The sequence below is a fragment of the Syngnathus scovelli genome, chromosome 7 (assembly GCF_024217435.2).
Source record: "Syngnathus scovelli strain Florida chromosome 7, RoL_Ssco_1.2, whole genome shotgun sequence".
In the NCBI taxonomy this organism is placed as follows: Eukaryota; Metazoa; Chordata; class Actinopteri; order Syngnathiformes; family Syngnathidae; genus Syngnathus; species Syngnathus scovelli.
Window position 1 is genome coordinate 7,366,665 of NC_090853.1, and position 19,390 is coordinate 7,386,054.

At 37.2% G+C, this 19,390-nt stretch overlaps 2 protein-coding genes across 5 annotated transcripts; both read left to right on the forward strand.

Annotated features, from left to right (window-relative positions):
- The first annotated feature begins 129 nt into the window (after positions 1 to 129).
- LOC125972824 (phosphatidylinositol transfer protein alpha isoform) lies at positions 130 to 7,493 on the forward strand. The gene is made up of 12 exons (XM_049726822.1): positions 130 to 292; positions 2,471 to 2,501; positions 3,921 to 4,066; positions 4,370 to 4,461; positions 4,635 to 4,642; positions 4,908 to 4,982; positions 5,545 to 5,628; positions 5,734 to 5,811; positions 5,893 to 6,003; positions 6,143 to 6,265; positions 6,655 to 6,704; positions 6,796 to 7,493. The coding sequence occupies exons 1-11, from the start codon at positions 276 to 278 to the stop codon at positions 6,697 to 6,699; spliced, it is 810 nt and encodes a 269-aa protein (XP_049582779.1). The 5' UTR covers positions 130 to 275; the 3' UTR covers positions 6,700 to 6,704; positions 6,796 to 7,493.
- Positions 7,494 to 8,707: 1,214 nt separating this feature from the next.
- Positions 8,708 to 17,845, forward strand: LOC125972823 (inositol polyphosphate 5-phosphatase K). 4 transcript variants are annotated; one of them, XM_049726818.2, is made up of 14 exons: positions 8,708 to 8,817; positions 9,130 to 9,224; positions 11,298 to 11,402; positions 11,630 to 11,738; positions 11,833 to 11,949; positions 12,553 to 12,728; positions 12,885 to 12,996; positions 13,112 to 13,221; positions 13,343 to 13,369; positions 14,994 to 15,225; positions 15,472 to 15,609; positions 15,690 to 15,773; positions 15,856 to 15,960; positions 16,571 to 17,845. In XM_049726818.2, the coding sequence occupies exons 2-14, from the start codon at positions 9,163 to 9,165 to the stop codon at positions 16,664 to 16,666; spliced, it is 1,473 nt and encodes a 490-aa protein (XP_049582775.1). In that variant the 5' UTR covers positions 8,708 to 8,817; positions 9,130 to 9,162; the 3' UTR covers positions 16,667 to 17,845. The 4 variants fall into 4 exon arrangements, with proteins under 4 accessions (XP_049582775.1, XP_049582776.1, XP_049582777.1 ...); XM_049726819.2 differs by having other exon boundaries at positions 14,997 to 15,225; XM_049726820.2 differs by lacking the exon at positions 13,343 to 13,369.
- Positions 17,846 to 19,390: the final 1,545 nt, after the last annotated feature.

A 19,390-nucleotide genomic window follows, 5' to 3' on the forward strand; every position in this document is an offset into this window, starting at 1 on the left:
GTGGGAGGCTTGACACCGTCGTCAGTGAAAAGGTGTTTTACTATTATTTATTATTATTATTATTATTATTATTTCTACACTTCCGTTGACATGTGGGCGCAGCAGGGTGACGGAGTTACCTGAAACTGGGTGGAAGTCTCGGCCCCTCCCCTTCCCTTCGGTATGTGTCTTTCTCATCCTGGAAGAAAGACCGCGGCGAATTGACGACTTTGGACACTTTTCAAGAAGCTGCCGGAGACTTTACATCCCCTCGTACGGACAAAGGCAGCCCAAACATGTTGATCCGAGAATAGTGAGTAATGTGCAATTGTTTCAACTAATAGTCATGATTGTGTCTGGCAGTAAACATTTACGACATGAGGTGAACTATTTCATGTTCGTCAACCAATTTGCTTGTTTCGCCATTTGAGCGTGTCAACCAGAAGTGGAGTTTCCTAAATATGCTGTACTTTTATATAGTTCTCGTTTAGAAATGAAAGTACGATTTTAAATAGTTTCAAGAAGCGTACACTTCAACAGGTTCTCCTGCATGTCAACCCCGTGACACTGCGACGGAATGAAACAGGAAGAGGTTACTGTTGAACTTGCTATTGATTGAATTTACTCCAAATTTAGACAATATATCAATGCAAATTTTCTGTTTTGCTGAGGTCAAGTGTAACTTTTAAATTGTCTAGAAATGATTGCTAAGTGAAAGCTGCTGACAAACAGGGCAATGTTAAATTCGCAAAACTTAGAATGGGATTTCGTTCAGAAAGAAAGAAATGTTGCTGTTCACTTTACTTTAGAAATGTTTCACGTAAATTTATCACAGTATTAGAATAGGCATGTCAAACAATAAAGCTATTTTTGGTTAACTCGACATCTATGGAGGTAGATTGGTCACCTGACCGCAGTACAAAGTGCATTGAAGGCAGGCAGGTTTGGAACACCTTGACCTCAACTATTGTATATTATATATACTCACTACTAAAAACTGTTGTGTATATTTTATATAACTTAAAGTGAGTTAAAATTAATTACATTACACAGTTAAAATTCTTACATTGAAAAACAAAAAGATTCTCTTGTGAGGGAGGCAACAAGTGGCTATAAATTAGATATTATATCAAAGGGAATGCTCCAAATGAAACACACAATACAACGTTTGGATTACATCCCAAGCATTTGTCTTTTGTCTTGATTTGTTTGTCCATTCGCTCTTCCTCTTGTTTAGGTTTCTGTGAAACTAGTTTTGTTACTATTAACTGCTTGTGGGAGTCAGTCGAAGGCAGTCTTGAATCCTACAAAAGCAGAGATCAGTTTTAAAGTTGAAAGAATGAGCGGACATATTTCAAACACCAACTACAACATATTCATTTGTTTGGGTACATTTTGAAATGTCACTGAACATCAGTTGGGACTGAACTGACTTTATCCATCTCTCCACTGGTCTCATGTCACAATTTTAGAAATCAACTAAATCAATCTTATACAAAAATACAGTATAACATCACATAACTGTGCCACATAGTGTATGTCATACCGAGTAGTTCAGGATCAACATTAATCGAATAGCATTGGTGCTATTGATGAGGAAAATTGACTCCCTTTAAAATTTGGGGGGAAATGTGAATAGGTGGATCTACAGGTGCCTGAACTACAAATATGTAGAGGTCCACCGTATATTCACTAGAGATTGATTATTAATTCTATTAATGTTGGCAGATCTTATGATATTTTGCCTGTCAAACTTGCTTGCTGTGATCGACCAGAGGACAGAACATTACTGACGTCATCGAGGTCTAGCTTCATAGCCCCGGTTGGCCCTGTGAGAGGAATTTGAGTTCCGATTGATTAATGAAACAGCGCCGTTGCCAATGTTGTTTCAGTTAAATGGGCCACCACTACTCATTCAGTGATTATGAAGGTCAGGCTGTATTCTGGGAAAAAAATGTGGCATTGCTCTCTACTGGAAGCAGTGCAGCCAAGCAAAACACGACTAAATGAAGATAATGGGCTGTTGGGAATAAATAAAAACTATTTAACAGAACAATTACTGTATTATTATAATTTCAATTGTAAATATCAAAGATCAGTGCTTCAGATAGTGTTTAGGTCAGCAGAGAACTGGCTGGCCCTGACTGCATCTTTGGCCTTTTTGTGGAAAGTCATCAAATGTTCCTGCTCATTTTTGCTGGTCTTTGCAGTTTCTGCTGTGTTATAGGTCACATTTCCAGCATGCTCTAAGTTCAATTGCGACATTTGTCAGTTAGCTTTAGTTAATTAATTCTAGAGAGAGCGTTTCCAGGCTGCTTCTACTGTTTAATCGCTCCAAAACATCAGACAGCAAATAAAAATATACATTATTGGAGACTCACTGACCAAGTTGAAGAATATTTATAGTCACTGTCATGATAACATTTAGTGAATGGAAAATCTTTTGCTCTTTTGCAATGTTCTAATGTCTTATGTTTGTGTTTTTTCCTAGCCGAATCGTCCTGCCTGTCTCAGTGGATGAGGTAAAGACTTCACTATGTACTTATTTTGTCAGACTAGCAAGTTTGATTTTTAAACTGTCAATTCTAATCATTGCAAAAACACTCCCTTCAATCTTAATTTAACTATTTGTTTTCGACGGACTTAAGACATTAGGCTGAAGTGCTGACGCATTTCAGGGTGTAAAAATGTCCTATTGTTTTGATAAATGACTCAAGGTGTGCACAGGGACAGGGTGTTGTCACCTCTGCTGTTGAAATGAGTCAAGCAACTTTTGGGTACGGTTTGGAATTGCTTGCTGACACCATTTTTCACATGCAGACATACTTTTAATATTGTTTGCAACATGCGCTGGTGTTATGAAGCACTTGGAGGTATTTGCTTTTTCTATCCATTAATCCAAAATCCTGCTTCGAACAATAGGCTCTTTATTTGGCCCCTTCTAAACAAACAGCTAAAGCTGTTGTGTCAGCCAGACTGAAATGAATGATTTCTGTGTGACCCTCTGATCGCTTGGAATACAGTAACGGAAAAACCTAATTGCGATAAACGCTGTCAAGTCACTTGTTGACTTGTATCTGGAATTGTGTCGTTAATATTTGGATATGAGCTAATCTCCGGGACATGTTTCATTGTGAATATGGAAATGGAAAAAATGGAAATGGAGAAAAAAAATTGTAATTGGCATCTGTAAATAAATGCTGGCAGAAGTCTTCACTTTGTCCTGAGTTTCCCCAATGAACTTATTGGCTCAACATGTTCAGACCAACCATAACAAGTTTGACCTGTTTGCTGATTTCAGTTGAATGTAAACCGGTATACCTGAAATCTCACAAAGGCTCGGATCAGGTCCTTTAGAAAGAAAAGGAAACATTCTAGTTATACATGGCTGGTGGCATTCCGAAGTTCCAACTCAACCGTGGACGGACAACTCCTCTTCAGTCAAGTGAAAGTTTTCTTTTTCCAGACTAATGATGAACGATAGTCAGGAAACTTTCCCAAATTGCTACTAAATGGGCCACTTTTCTCGATGTCTTTGCCTCATTTTTAGGGTGTGTAGGTTTGACCAAGCTGTCAGTCCCAGAATGATGGTACTCCCTTTTTCCTGTGTCACTCGCAGGGGAGGAAGGTTCAGGGGGAGAATAAAAATACGTAAATAAGTCTCCAACCATCGTATCAGTACACAGGCCACCTTGCTGCAGCAGACCGCACAAATGAGAGAAAGAATTTTTTTTTTAGCATGTTATATGAATGATGGGAACTCAAGCAATCTAGTGTTTGTCTTCATTTTTATTTCCTGAAAAGTTGTCATTTTGGCAGTACAAGCATTCCACCTGACAGCGACTATATACAACCTGAGTATAAGTGGCAGAACCAGACAAACTGAAAAACAAGTGTTTCTTAGAGTTTGTAAATTAAATAAATGAAATTCTCTTTTGCAGTATAAAGTGGGCCAGCTGTATACGGTGGCAGAAGCCAGCAAGGATGAGACGGGTGGAGGCGAAGGTGTTGAAGTGTTGGTCAATGAGCCCTATGAAGAAAATGGGGAGAAGGGACAATACACCCACAAGATCTACCATCTCAAAAGGTAACTTTGCATGTCACTACCACACATTTATTGGGATCCCTGACGTATAAACATAACCGACTAATTAAACATTTTGTTGGAAGCATAGATTGATGTGATTGATATCGCTTTGGACTGCCCAAATAATTTAAACCACATTACTGTGGCATTTGTTTTGCTCCACAAAGTCTCAAATCATGACCAAAATTAAATGAATTAAATTATTTAGAGCTTACTTCAAGGGACTGTCGTATTGAATCCAACTTGACACGTATGAATGTGCAATTTTTGCATGAAAATGTACAGCTCTATATGTCTCTACAGTAAAGTGCCCCGCGTGGTGCGTATGCTTGCTCCAAAGGGAGCTCTTGAGATTCACGAGAAAGCCTGGAATGCCTATCCTTACTGCAAAACCAGTGAGTGCCACTGAATACCACCCAAAAATAACTATGGTGTAAATAATTCATAGTCTGTAAAGTATTTGAATTAGATATGAATGAATGGAAAATAGGTATTAACTGAAAGTCTCTACTCTCCACTATCTCCATCACTCCTGGACGACCATCACTCCGGGACGACCCTTGCTAAGTTCTTTCTGTAAGTAATAGTTTCCTTTATGTTTGTGGTTTGGGTGAAATGCTTGCTGATTAAAAGGGAAGTCAATTCCAATTTTTTTTTTTGTAATATAATTTTTTTTGTAATAGAATGTTCTGTGCAGCCCAACTAGTCGAAACACAAATATATATTTAACAGGCAAAGTCTCACAGTGATGTAGTTGGACGCGTGAATAGTGCCCAACTGTTTAAATTCATTGGGGGCATTGGAATGTGACTGACCGTATTGTATATGCCCATGTCTGCAGAATCCATACATGAAAGAAAATTTCCAAATTAAGGTTGAGACATGGCACAAGCCGGACATGGGAGAACAGGAGAATGTAAGTTATGTAACTTTTTAGGTAACGTTTTAGGTTTTATGTAATCTACAATTTTTCTGGAATTCTTTCATCAAGTTTGTGGTGTTTATCGAGCCACCTAATATAGCTATTGTTTTGCTTCCACCTAATGTTTTATAAGTGCATCTAAAGCTATTTGACATAACATAGAAAACAACGTATTTATATATATATATATATATAATTGATGATGTGGAAACGATTCATTTTAGTGGCTCAATTTAAGAAATGAAACCTTATTCCTTACACAGTGAAACAAGAACTTTCATTTTGATGATGGCAGTTTACAAATAAGAACACATTTTACCATCTTAAGAAAACAAAAGCATTGTATTACCAATCAAATATGATTTTATTAGAGAAATTTGGTAGGTTTTGGGCTTCTGACAAAATGTTGTGTCCAATTGCCTTGAGTCAATGTTTGCAGATTACAGAACTGAAAATCTACTCGGATGAAGAAATATAATTTTTTTTTTTTTAAACATGTCTGCATGCCAAAAAAAACAACTACCACGATGGTTCAGTTTTAAATGCCTTGTTGCAGATACATGGACTTGAGAAAAGTCAATGGGAGACAGCTGAGGTTGTACAAATCGACATTGCTGACAGAACCGTTATCAGTGACAAGGTAAGAAATTTAAAAAAAGCGATGCAAATTTCATCTCAGTCTACTTACTGGAGATCATGTGCTCATTTGGTTTCTTGACATATACAACATAAATTTTCTGTTAAGGATTACAAAGCAGATCAGGATCCAGCCATATTTAAGTCTGAAAAAACAGGAAGAGGGCCCCTGGGACCTGAATGGAAGGTATACATTTTTTTTTGGTTGAAAGAATAATTTTAGTCTGACAATTGTACAATTTGGGCTTTTCTGTATTTGTGATTGCAGAAAGAAATTCTCAACAACCCCAGCTGTCCACATATGTGTGCTTATAAGCTTGTCTCAGTAAACTTCAAGTGGATGGGCTTGCAGTCAAAGGTGGAGACCGTAATTCAAAAGGTTTGGAAGTCATATTACCATCTAGTGGGCTGATAGAGTACATGAACTGCAACGCAGGTGCGTGTGTGTATGCGCGCGCATGCGCACGCACGTTTTTACTGTCCTGTTGTAAATACCCCTGATGGTCTTGTTTGTGCAGATGGAGAAGCGTATTTTCACCCACTTCCACAGACAGCTATTCTGCTTGATTGATAAATGGATCGACCTTTCCATGGATGACATCCGGAAAATGGAGGAAGACACCAAAAAACAGCTGGATGAGGTAACATACTTTTTTCTTCCGTAAATAAGGTTATCAACGACCCTTTTCATCAAGTATTCAGGTTGCGCCCCAATTTTTGTAGAATTACCTCAAAAAATGCGGAGAGTGAGAAACGTTATTGTTAAACTATTTGATTAGGCAGTTGTTTACAAAATGGTGAACCTCACCCTATATCCTTGCTTGTGACAAGCTGAGAATTTGGGATGCTCCTTTTGTACACAATCATGACAATCGCGAGTTTCCAACTAACGTGTTCACCTTCGGAATGTTCTGAACAGGAAATATTAAGCTTTCCTCAACTTTCCCAGTCTTTCGTTGCCCCCATTTCTACTGCACTGCAATGATGTATGTCTACCATGTTCATCTTTGTAACCTGTGTCATTCTACAGATGAGGCAAAATGATGAACTTAAAGGCATGGGCATTGACGAATGAAGGGGGTAAGCAATTGTCTTTGTTCAGGTTGAGTAATAATTTGTACATTCCAGCTACTATTTTATCATTAAAAATAGAAAAATAAATATTTTTCAGTTGGGATTCTTCATGCTGACTCAACCTTGACACACTGGACCAATACCTCCCCCTTCCTGATCCAAGAATGCTACAATTCCTTGATAGATGCTTAAATACATGCTAAAGCAATTGGGTTTATTTATGTACCTGAATACAGACACACTTGTGTCACTCGACAAGTTTCCAGCTGCTTAAATCTTGTAAATTTACTAGCACAAGGCTATATATTTTGGTTTTCCCATGGCAATAATTTATCATGTCTTTTTTTTTTTTTTTATTGTAGGTTTGTCAATAACAGCTCAAGTTGCCAGACTTTTGATTTACTTTATCTTTTAATACAACGAAAAACATGTTGCTCTTGAGACTTTTGTTACGGCAGTTACTATTGTTTGGGGCTTACAGATGATCCTTTTCGTATCTCTGTAAGGTTTCCATGTCATCATTTGCTTAACCACAAGAAAACACTTAAACCCCCTGATATCAGGTGCCGTATTTCCATTATAAAAGGCTCATTCAATGGAGGAGGAAAAGGCAGACTTAATGGATAGTTGAGTTAACTGCTGTTTGGGTAAAAAACAACAACTTTATTTTCAGGGTTTTTGGGGGGATTTCATTACACGCAGCGAGGTTGTGGACATTTTGGCCACGTACAGACACTGTAATTTTATGTTTTTTTGGTTTTTTTTTCAAATAAAGTTACAGCTGCTTTTACTACATTTTCTGTGTTATCATCAGTTCTCATTAAAATATGCAGTTTTATTTTTTAACTCTTCAAATTTCACCTTACTTCTCCGTATGACATTTTTTTTTCTTATACTGTCTCACTATTATTCTAGTATGGGCCTTTACAGAGCATCTTATTCATTCATCCCGTTCATTTTACGAATTGCTTATTCTCACGAGGGTGGCAGGAATGCTGGAACCAGTCTTTGGCCAGTGGATGAGAGAACTGAACTGAACTGGTTAGGGGATAGGGGGGAACGAAATTTCGGTTTCTTTGGGTGTATTTGGCATGTGGAGAAATTGACAATGAAGCTGACTTTGACTTTTGCCAGCCAATTACAGGGCACACTTACACTGCCGTTTAAACGTTTGGGGTCATCTAGACAATTTAGTGTATTTCCGCAAAACTAACATAATTGCACAAGGGCTTTTAAGGGTTTTCTAATCATCCATAAGCCTTCTCACACAATTAGCAAACACTGGAGGAATGGTTGCTGGACATGGGACTTAATAGCCCAAAACCCAACAGAGACGAAAGTTTTACTTGAAAATTGGAGGCTGATAACTTTATGTAATTAATGCAAAGCTTGAGCACACATACCTGGTTTTAACAAATCGACTGTCGGATAGGCTTTTGTTAGGGAAGAAGAATACATAAACACCATAAAATGATTTTGGATTTCTTAGACTGGTGTATTACAACCGTGTTTATAGATTTTTTTTCCAGGTTTTTAATGCTGGTGGACATTCCTTTTTGTTGGTGGCGCTCCAAGATTTGTATTTTGGGGTTTATTTCTGTAATATTGTTAAAATGTCATACGGTTATACTGTACCCACTGACATTAGCAGTTTTTTGTGTTGAAACTGGGGGGGGGGGACCACTAGATTCGTAGTTTCACGTCAGATTCGCAAGGGATTCCCACTTTTTTATCCTGGCAATGCAATTTTTAACAATACTTATCAATAATCTGATGGTATTCAAGGAATTATAATTTTCAACAAAGTACAGAATAAATCAGTTTGTAGATGACAGACTGATAGTTTAGTCGATAAAATATACTAATGGTGGGGAACAAACCCAATACTATTTCAAGCTTGCCCAAAGTTTCTGGATTATCTGTTATTATTTATAAAAAATATAAAATAATAATAATTAAAAAAAAAGATAGCCGCGCCTCTTGAATGCTTTTATTTTGAAAGTGAGGAAGCTCTTGAATTCTTCCGCATCAGGGGCGGTCCCATCTACTGTAGTAGCAAGCACTGTCGATCCGTACTGTATGGCTCAGTACGAAAACAAGTGCTGCATGACCAAGTCAGGTAGTAAATAACATTGATTGTGCACGTTCTTCATTTCACCATCGATTGTTTAATTAATCAGAATTTATTTCCCAGGCTTGCTCACAGTTTTTGACTGAACTGAAATACGATTAGAGCGTTTGATCCATGTACGCTCTGCTCATTATAAAGCTACTGTTTTTCTTGTCACTCCGGATGGCTTTTAACATTCTGTTTACATGGCTAACGATAGTTCATTGCAGTTGTCTCGTTGTCTGTGAATGTTATATAGTCTATTTCATAATTCTGTACAGTACCAATTAAAATATTTGGTGCTGCTTGCGTGTTTTGCAGTTTGTATGCTACTGGGCTTCAAAACTTTCAGATATGGCATCGATGGAGCCAAATGGGGACCTGCAGAGGGGGGACTACGAAGGAGACAATTTGAGGTAAAAACAACAATAAATTTCATATTTTATTTACTTTGTGCCAGAAATATCTTCACTGGTGTCAACATGAACAGATCAACAGACGTAATAGCCATTTATTTGACGTAACAAATTGAGCACATAAATGGACTGGTGTAGAATAACACACTTTTAAAATGTTCCCAATGTTTTGCTTTTATACAGCTACATAACAGGGGCAAAAAATATATATGTCACGTTTTGATAATAATCATATTTCAGTAGATTGTTCTATTGTTTATTTGAATGCAAGTAAGTACAGATGTAAATTTGCAGAGCTTTCTGGCTCATTCCAAATTCAAGGCTTGGAGTATTTTATTCTTCTGTGCAGAGAGCAGTTTGTGAATGAACAAATTAATTGGAGGAGCAACTTTCTAACTTTGTGGCGCAATTTATTTTTTTAATGGAGCAAGGCTTTTATTGAACAATACAATTTTGACCACTTAATATTTTTTTTTAGATATAGAATGAACCATTTGCATTAGTTAAATTCACATTGTGTATAACAGTAAACTTTATTTTTGGGTTTAAAAGCAAAGCTTCACTGATTTTATATAGCTCTGCTGTAATGTAATTTTATAAATAAAATTGATCAAAATGTATTTAAAAACTCTATGTACTCCAGGTAACGTTTGTATAGTTTGCACTGGCAGTTTCTGCTTTGAGCAGCTGACTGCTTTTCCTGCTGTTACCCATTTTTTTTTCACTATTTCTTAAAAGCGGTGACTAATTGACACTTGGTAATTGACAATCATGTTCATGGTAGCTTCTTTTGAATGAAGACGAAAACAGCTCCCAATACACCACTAGTTTTGACGGTGGGTGTTTGATTCACTGTTTTGCTATTTCATGTGTACTAATAATGAGGCGCAAAATATTAATTTTAATGTGAAAACAGCGACGCAAAACTGCTTATTTAGATCCTTGATGTACTGGCATAACAAACATCCCACAATTTTCCCACAAAAGTCAACATATCTATTTCAAAGTCAGGTTTGCCCAACTTTATCTCACCTAATGCGGATTTGAAGAAATAGCAGTCACGTTGTCCTGTCTGAGAAAAGATTAACGCTCTGCTCAGCAGCTTACAAAGAGACTTGAACTTTAAATGTTAATTCAATTTGTAAACAGTTCTAACTCAACAGGATTCATGAATGAGATTAAACAGCATGGGTGAACAATGGAGCGCTGTAGACAGAGGGCCCTGTTCCTAATTATCAGTGGCTTTTTGTTCCTTATTTGACTCTACACAAGGTACTAAAATGTCAAAATGTTGTTGATTTAGTTCTTCCCTTACAAAATAGTTGATTTCCACTATTCGCGTTGGGATTTTTGTGGCAATTCACTTCAAAATACAATGGTTGCTTTCATGGCTTCCTGTGGCACACTTCCAAGAAGACAGCAGACATTGCTTTCATCAACACCAATATCATCACTCAGCTGAGTAATCCTACAGTTATAATCACATGGATGCCAAACTGGATGGAAAATCTGCACGGTGGCATAAAATGAGCACGTGAGAAAACTGTAACAACCGTGCATAATGTCTTACTTCCATTTTGGTGCATGAGTCTGGCTTGCTATTACCATGGCAACTCATGGCAGATAATAAAACTTGAGCTATTATGGGTGGGATTGAAAAACGGCTACTCATTTTCAGAAGATTGTTAAATTTCACATTTTGATTGGTGGCCACTTACCATATGTCCCCTTTATTACAGGAACGTTCATCCAATGACTTTGCTACCTGAAATCCAAAATAATATTTTTGAGTACTTTCACATGACAAAAATCTATTAAAAATCACATATGCTTAATACAAACATTGTCTTACAACCTCATTAAATCCATTAGTCAAGGTACTTCTGTATTTGTCGGTAAAAGTATGAGTGGTCTGCATTTACTGTTGAGAATGTGGTTTTTGCAGTGTGCAAAATTTTATGGATTTGTTCTGTGAATGCATTTCTTTGAATGCCACACCAGATGTGACTTGCTTCGTTTTTAGGAGGCCGGATGTAATTTTTTTTTCTTTTTTCCGTTCCATATCGTCCTCAGGCTACACATAGTGACATGGAACGTAGCCACTGCTGATCCCCCAGATGACATGAGCTCACTTCTCCTTTTAGATTCTCCAGAGGATGTAGACCTCTACGTCATTGGGTAAGGTGGTTTAAGGAATGGAAACCGATTGTCAATTAAGTATGTTTCATGTTTTTATGTTCTAAATATTATTTTTGTTATAGTTTTTGTTATAGTTGCTTGTCAGTATACTTGTGTGGGTCAAACTACCGAAGACACATTTCATGAGTGTTTTTACATACTAGGCCACGAAAGGTGATTTTGATTCTGAGTCCGACCAAAATGTTCAAAATAAATGTTGATGTAAGGCTCCAGGAGGTGTACTCTGGGCCGCTGAGATTCATGTCGGATGTTGTGTTCGATGACCCTTGGAGCTACGCGCTTATGGCCGCCTTAGCACCAAGGCAATATGTGAAGGTACACAAAAGACTCTACGAATATTCGTTTCTATGGAACTCTGTGCTACACCAACTGTTGTTAATACAAACATGTATGTTGATATGCTTTTCAGGTGTCCTCTATCAGAATGCAAGGTCTGTTACTGCTGCTCTTCTCCAAATTGGAGCATCTCCCATTCATTCGAGACATCCAGGCTACATACACGCGCACTGGCATCTTTGGCTATTGGGTAAAAAAATATAGTATATAGTTACTAGCACTGTAAACAAAAATCCTAAATTAATAATCTTGATGTGATACAGTTGAATAATCCAATATGTATAAAATAAATATGTATGAAACCAATATACTACAGAAATTGAACTTGAAAATAAAGCAAGAAGGCACAAACAATCTATTCATTGTTTGTGCCTTCTTGTTTTATTTTCTTGTGTTGTTTACTTGTATGTACATTGTGAACTATGTGTTGTCACCGTGGGATAGTAGGAACGTAATTTCGATCTCTTTGTGTGTCTTGGCATGTGAAGAAATTGACAATAAAGCAGACTTTTGAAATATTTAGTATACGTATTGTAATATACAAAAATACATCATATCAAAGTTGGGCTGTCGTATTAAGGATCGTAAACCTAATTAAAGAATTCGTTAAAATAAGTAGCTCTAGCGCTGGGGTCACCATTTTAAGTTGTACTATATATGTTGGGTTTTTTTGCTGGCCAAACATACACGTTTTTGAATAACTTTTAATAACTAACAGGAACACTTCATTAATTCTTGTGCTTGCTTTAAATTGTCCATTTGTGAGGAAATTCCTTTCTTTTTTGTGTCTCAGGGTAACAAAGGTGGTGTGTCCATTCGTCTGTCTCTCTATGGACACATGGTCTGTTTCCTCAATTGTCACCTAGCTGCACATATGAAACATGCCGCGGAGAGAGTTTTCGAATTTGAATACATTGCGGACACGCAAACCTTCAACTGTGAAAAGGCTGAGAGAATCCTTGACCACAGGTGAGTTGCATCCAATGGAATGTTCTAAGTCCAAAACCATCAGATTTGAAATGCTATTGAATTTTTTATCTTTTCATAGTGTCCCAATCACTTTTAGTAATTGCATACTTCCTAGATTGCATTCTCTTTTATTTTTCTGTCCTCTGTGTCTTCAAGGCTAGTCTTTTGGTTTGGAGATCTCAACTTCCGAATTCAAGACCATGGATTGCATTTTGTTCGAACATGCATCAGCAATCAAAACTACAGCTTGCTGTGGAGCAAAGACCAGGTTTGGCAAATCATTTTCAGATTTAGGCCCATCTAACATGGACACTTTTAGTCATGTTTTATTCATGTCTTCAGCGCAGAAGGTCATGGAATGTTTTGTACAATAATGCTTTCAGCTGATCATGATGAAGCAAAAAGAGAAGTTGCTGCAAGAGTTTGAGGAAGGGCCCCTCGACTTTCAGCCGACGTACAAGTTTGACGTGAACACCGATACATACGACAGCAGGTAGTAGACACATCGGTTGTTATGAGTCATTGTCATGCTTTTAGAAATACAGCATATTACCTGACCCTACAATTTCATTAATGTATATATATGTGTTTTGCTACTCTTGTCACTTTCACAGGCGCTACAGGACATGGTTTGCCTTTAAGTAAGACTTGTAACACATTTATGTCCACACTGACAAAAAAAGTATATCACAACTGTACTTTGGTGTGGATGTAAATGCCGTTTAACAACTTGATCATGAAAGAATTCTTTTTACAATCAACCATTTATTCTCACTTATAACTAACACACAGATAAAAGAAAGAGAACTAACTCTCTAACTTAATCATAAAGGAATCTAGTTTTCACAGTAACACATTTATTCTCACCTCTAACTAACATACGTATAGATAAAAAAAATAACTAAATCCCTAAATTGGAACAATATTTGTCTTTAACAGAAAGGTGTGTAAAGTCGAAAAGCAGGTTGTTTTCATTTAATATGCCCGTTTGTGGTTTTATGTGCAAATCACACATCCACATTGATTTCTTTGCTTATATTCAGTGTTGCTATGGACACAACAAATGTGAAAGTAAATATACAAAGTATATGAATCCATAAGAGTGAAATAAGCACACTATATTCGCAAACCTCACATTGGTGACTAAAGGTGAAATCCATTTAATCTAAAATCTCAAACCCTTTTTAACATGCTTGTTGATGTAGAAGCTTGGGTCTAAATCTCGGGGGTCCCACCACAGCTGCGGCATTTGTTGGAACTACAACATGTGTGTTGGCTTGTACTGTATTTGGATGTGATACAAAGAGTTTTTATTGCTGAGTATGCATGGTAGGGTGAACCTGTTTATCGCATGGAATACGTTTCAAACCCCCTAACAATAGGTGAAAGTCTGTGTTGTGAAAAGACCATAATCACCCTTGCCACAAGTTTTAAACAAACAAACGAAACCTAAACATTTTCTAATATTGCATAGCTCCTGTTGTCACGCTCTCACTCAGTTTTTGCGATGAATATGTGCTTGCATCGATTAGTTTGTTACTCTGTGTTGCAGTTTATTGTAAAACTGACACGTACAACGAAAGAGAATTAGACATTGTATATTTTAACTTTAAAATTTCTGCAATGACAATCGGGTAGCTAACATAAAATATGAAACACCATAGTCGGGCTAATGAAAATGTGCAATTTTAAATGGTCGAACAACTGCTTTGTTAGAACATACAGAGCAAATATATACGCAGAGCAGACACAAATCCAGTCCTTGGCCAGATTTTCTGCAAATATTACAAGTGCAGTCGTAAATATTTCTTAACTGTGCGCACTATGAGACGTTTCTTTGATTAAGGCCTATATAGTATATAAATTTGACTTGACCAAATTTCAGACTTTGTGGAAGAAGAGTTGAAATTATCATGATTTCCATTAATTAGATTCTTATATGCTGTAAGATATGCCTTGGCTCAATAAAGCGAGCAAAGGATTGGATACATTAAGTCACTCAAACAGTTTTGTGGTCAAAAGGAATATTTCTATCCATTTAAAATGTTTCTTTAATATTCCTATAAAAGTACTGGTTATAGTCCTGTGATGTCTGAATGGGCTCCAGTATTTTCTATATTTAAAATTATTGTTATACACGAATAAGGCAGTGATAACCAAAAGAGTGCTATGAGCTCATTGAAAGTGGCATGGTCAAATACAAATGCAGCATTGATGATTAAACAGGTCATGTTCTGTGTTCTGTCTCTCATAACCATCAATCAGCAGTAAGAAGCGCAAACCCGCCTGGACGGACAGAATTCTGTGGCGCCTGAGACCCAAAGCCCTCCACGCTGACGAGCAAGACAAACACGGCGACGGAGCAGATGCAAAAGATGTCAAGCCGCTCGATGAAGCTGAAGAATACCCTTTGGAAATCAGACAGGACTTGTACACCAGCAACATGGAGTACAGCGTCAGTGACCACAAACCCGTCACTGGTGTCTTCACACTGAAGGTGACTGGCTGAAATGTTTTCAATTGATTGATTGATTGATTGTAGATGGTGCAAACCTTGTTCATTGGTCAAGAAAGCAATTACTCTGCTGTCTTCCTAGTTTAGAGTTTTATCAATTTTGGGGAGGGGTTGTGGTTCTTATTAATGTATTTTCTCACCAGACAGAAGTTACTAATACTTTAACAAACCACAATGCTGTTATTTGTTGTTGATATACACTAACAACTGTTCACTTTGTTCCTTTAGCTGAAGAAAATGTACACCACTCCACTGGTGCACCTGCAGGCTGACGGCGAATGGAGTGCCGATATTGATGCCATGCTGCTCTACAGCCCGCTGCAGCCATTCCCTTCCAGTACATGGGACTGGATTGGATTGTATAAGGTCAGCTTTTTTAATAATTGTCTTCTTTCACTTGAACTTTAAATTTGCAGTAAAATGTTGACTTTGTTCCTGAAATTCAGGTTGGATTTACTAGCGTGTTTGATTACATCACATACACGTGGGTCAAAGATGATGAAGTGTCCATCGATGACGACGCCATTAAGGTAGTACATAGTAAATGGAGTAAACTGGGCACTGTGAGACAAATGTATACTTGAGGCAATATTTGGGTGTTCTGTTTTTTAGGTGTATGTGAATAAAGAAGAGATCCCAGTGACAGGAGGAGAGTGTATGCTGGGTTACTACTGTAATACTCTACAGTGCATTATTGGCATCAGTGAACCATTCCAGGTGAGCCCTGTGTGACCTATATGCATATTATGTCACTTATTCATGCATTTCTAGAGAACATCCTCTCTTGGCACTTCACTCTACTCTAAATCGGTTGTTTTGCAACCTTTAGTGAGCCAAAGCACATAGTTTGTACAAGAATAAATAAATCATGGCAAACCAGCTTAAAAAGATTATTTTATTATTTATTTTTATTATTAATTTATTTTTATACTGAAACAAAAGGATATGCACAAAAATATCAAAATCTAGGCCTGTTTGATTTTTTTTCATTTTAAACATAATAGTATTGTTCACTAAACAGGAACACGCCACAGCTTAATAGTTTACATCTCATTCTACGATCGACCTCTCACTCCTTTGCTGGCACGGATAGGAGAACAAGATTAAATAATTTTTGGACCATTTAAGTAAAAATGAGATAATTTCCCATGGCACACCTACAATCTCTAATCCCAATAAGAACATGAGGGGGTGCCATTCTTTCATCGCATTTATGTGTGCCTGGGGCATTTGCTGACGTTTATTTCTTCGTGCTGTTCAGTCACATTTGGCTGCGTTGCTCACTGTGCGGCAGGCCTCACAAATAACAAGTGCCTCTCTCTTGCAGGTCCATGAGTCCAAGGTGGCCATCGAGGAGGGTTTATTGCATGAGAAGATCAGCAGTCTGGATCGAATTGTAGCAACTGAAAACATTCGGAACTGAGATACCTCAGTCTGGTTTACCAGAACCAAACAAAGATTTCAAAACATTTTTGTGTAGAATAAGGATTTGAAATGCTTCTTTCTCATACTCTTACACTGCTCCAGCTCTGTTAGTACCACCAACAGCAGCACTGATTGGTAAACCGTGAGTGTGTGTATTATGTTTACTATGTGTGAGGTGGCATCATAAATTACTGATGATGCAATGCTTTGATGTCACTGAGTTTAGGTCATGATGGTGCAAAAGAATACATCAGATGATTAGTTAAACACTGTTTTAAGATATACTGCTAATGAGTCACTTGCGTCGAGGGTAAAGGTGAAGCTCTTGTGCAGGTTTTCCTTGCATCTACAGTAAACACAGGTTGGTACTTAAGCTAGTCTACAACCATATGGTACTAATTTGTGTTTTCAGTGTAAAACCGATAGAATGATGGAATTGTGATCTAACGACTGCACATTAACCAGCATATTAAGTTTTTATATCATGCTCCTTGTGTTCATGCAGTATTAACTTGGTGGGAATTCATTGTGTACTGTATTGTATAGAGAATGCTGTGACACTGCTGTAATCTGTAAATTCGATCAGTTCTTTTCTTTACTGTTTTTATTTCATTTGAATTGTTTAAATGAGTTATATTGAACCACATTGCTGTGAATGAGCTGCTGTTGCTGCTGCTGGCTTCACATGTTCCTGGTGGACATGAATGCAAAAAGAAAAAAGCTAAAGCTGCCTTTTCAACTAGTATAGTTAGCCAAATAACCATTCCGTTATTAAAACGTGAAATCTATATTTTATTCAAATGTTAATATATAGGGAATGTAAACACATTGCAAAGTGTTTTTTTGCTGAAGAATAAGTTTGTTCAAAAAGGTAAACTTATTTTGTTTCAATAAGTGCCTATTAAAGAAAGCTAAAGTGTCACGCAAATTAGTCACTATTTTAACAAAATGGTATTTTTCGATCGTCTTATATTATTCATGAATTTTGCATAGTTTTAATAATTTCACCTTTAACTTGATTTCTGCACAATATAGTTGTTTATAGCTTGCTGTAACTGAGGCAGCGAAACTTGCGATTTATTGTACATATTTAATAGCATTGACGTAATGTGCTGTAACAGAAAGACCAAACATTTTTAGCTTTAAAGATGCAATTATTAAAAAAGAAATAATATCACCACGTTTTGTGTGTTGTATTGTTGGCTGACCTGTGACTTTGATATTAAGGTGTGAGTCGAATTGCAAATATTAGCAGGGGACGGACGCTAGTGATGTGCATTCCAGTTCTTTTAAGTGAACTGAATCTTTAGAATACGTTCACTCAAAAGATTCGTTCAACGAATCGCCCCACCCCACACACAGTTTTTTTTTTTTATGAATAAAAAATCATGGAGGGTGACGCAACACGTTCACTGACTGATCTAGTGTTGACTCGTGAGTGAACAATTAGTTCAAAAGAATGAAATCTTTTCAGTAAACGAGTAGAACGAATAAGTTCCTAAAGTGATTCGTTCTTTTTTAGTTCATACGACTTTAACCAGTAGATATCGGTAATGCGCATTGAAGGTGGTGCCACCTCGCCGTAAAACAAAACGAAGAAGAAAATTACGTAACTTCCCGTTCACGAACGAGTCGTGAATTGCATTTCCTGTTCACCAACTGAACAAATCTGTGAGTGCAGGAGTCAGTGAGTGAGTGATTTGCTTTTCCAGTTCATCGCGAGAACGGATCAGTGAGGGAACGAACCCTGACTTTCCCGTTCGCGAACGAGTCATTATGCTTCTCTTTGGGTAATCCTGATTTTATAACACTTATAGTAGTTTTTAAATATCGTGTATGCATATATACGCCTAAATATTGTTATCCAATATATCTACTGCAATTTCACATTAGATTGCTGGTTTGAAATTTACTTTTATTAATATTATTATTATTATTTTAATAAACAATAAAACCTGTTGAAACTTGACTGGTGTTTTATTCCTTGTTTTTATTTTTTAAACAAAAATCTGTCATTTGGTTAACTGCTTTATATGACAATGTGTATATGTGTTTTACGTTGTGTAATATGTGTTGGTGTCCCCCAAAATAAAGAGCAAGTAGTCAAATACACATTCTTGACACGTACAAAAAATGCATAGTTATTAGGTACACCTGAAAATGGTGGTGTACCTAATGGAGTGTCCGAATGACGTCACAGATCAAGCAGCCAATCAGGAGGTGGGGGTGAAAAAAAAGAATAAATAAGGAAGTGTAGCGAACGATTCGGTGACCGATTCTTTTGAACAACAATTTTGAGTGAACCAATTCTAAAAATTCAATTCACTTAAACTGGAAAGAACATCACCAGTACAAAACAGTGTAGATGACCCAAACCCGCCAGGTCGAAATAGCCAACTGGTTAGTGGCACGGGCTCTAGCACAGTAAGAAGTTAGTTCGATCCCAAGTGTGAGAATATATCTAGATGTGCTGCCCTGTTTTAGCTCCTGCAGAATGTGAACATGAACAAAATCTTTTCACGCAGGTGTGTTTGAGGGTAACTTGGAAAAACATATTGGAAGGTTACCCTGAGGACTAGAGCTTGACACCTGTGATCTTTGACCATGATATTTCCCTAATAAAGTGGCCTGTTATTAGGTTCACTTGAAAATGGCGGTGTACCTAATGGAGTGTCTGTGTGATTCCCTCGTTAAGTGCACCTGCGTGAAAAGTTTTAGCTGC

Excerpts from the sequence above, each read along its gene's own strand:
- LOC125972824 (XM_049726822.1), top strand. Across the intron at positions 4,067-4,369 it reads AAGATCTACCATCTCAAAAG|TAAAGTGCCCCGCGTGGTGC; the intron begins GTAACTTTGCAT and ends ATGTCTCTACAG. Across the intron at positions 6,266-6,654 it reads CCAAAAAACAGCTGGATGAG|ATGAGGCAAAATGATGAACT; the intron begins GTAACATACTTT and ends GTCATTCTACAG.
- LOC125972823 (XM_049726818.2), top strand. The coding sequence starts at position 9,163 with ATGGCATCGATGGAGCCAAATGGGGACCTGCAGAGGGGGGACTACGAA. Across the intron at positions 11,403-11,629 it reads GTAGACCTCTACGTCATTGG|GCTCCAGGAGGTGTACTCTG; the intron begins GTAAGGTGGTTT and ends TGTTGATGTAAG. Across the intron at positions 11,739-11,832 it reads CACCAAGGCAATATGTGAAG|GTGTCCTCTATCAGAATGCA; the intron begins GTACACAAAAGA and ends TATGCTTTTCAG.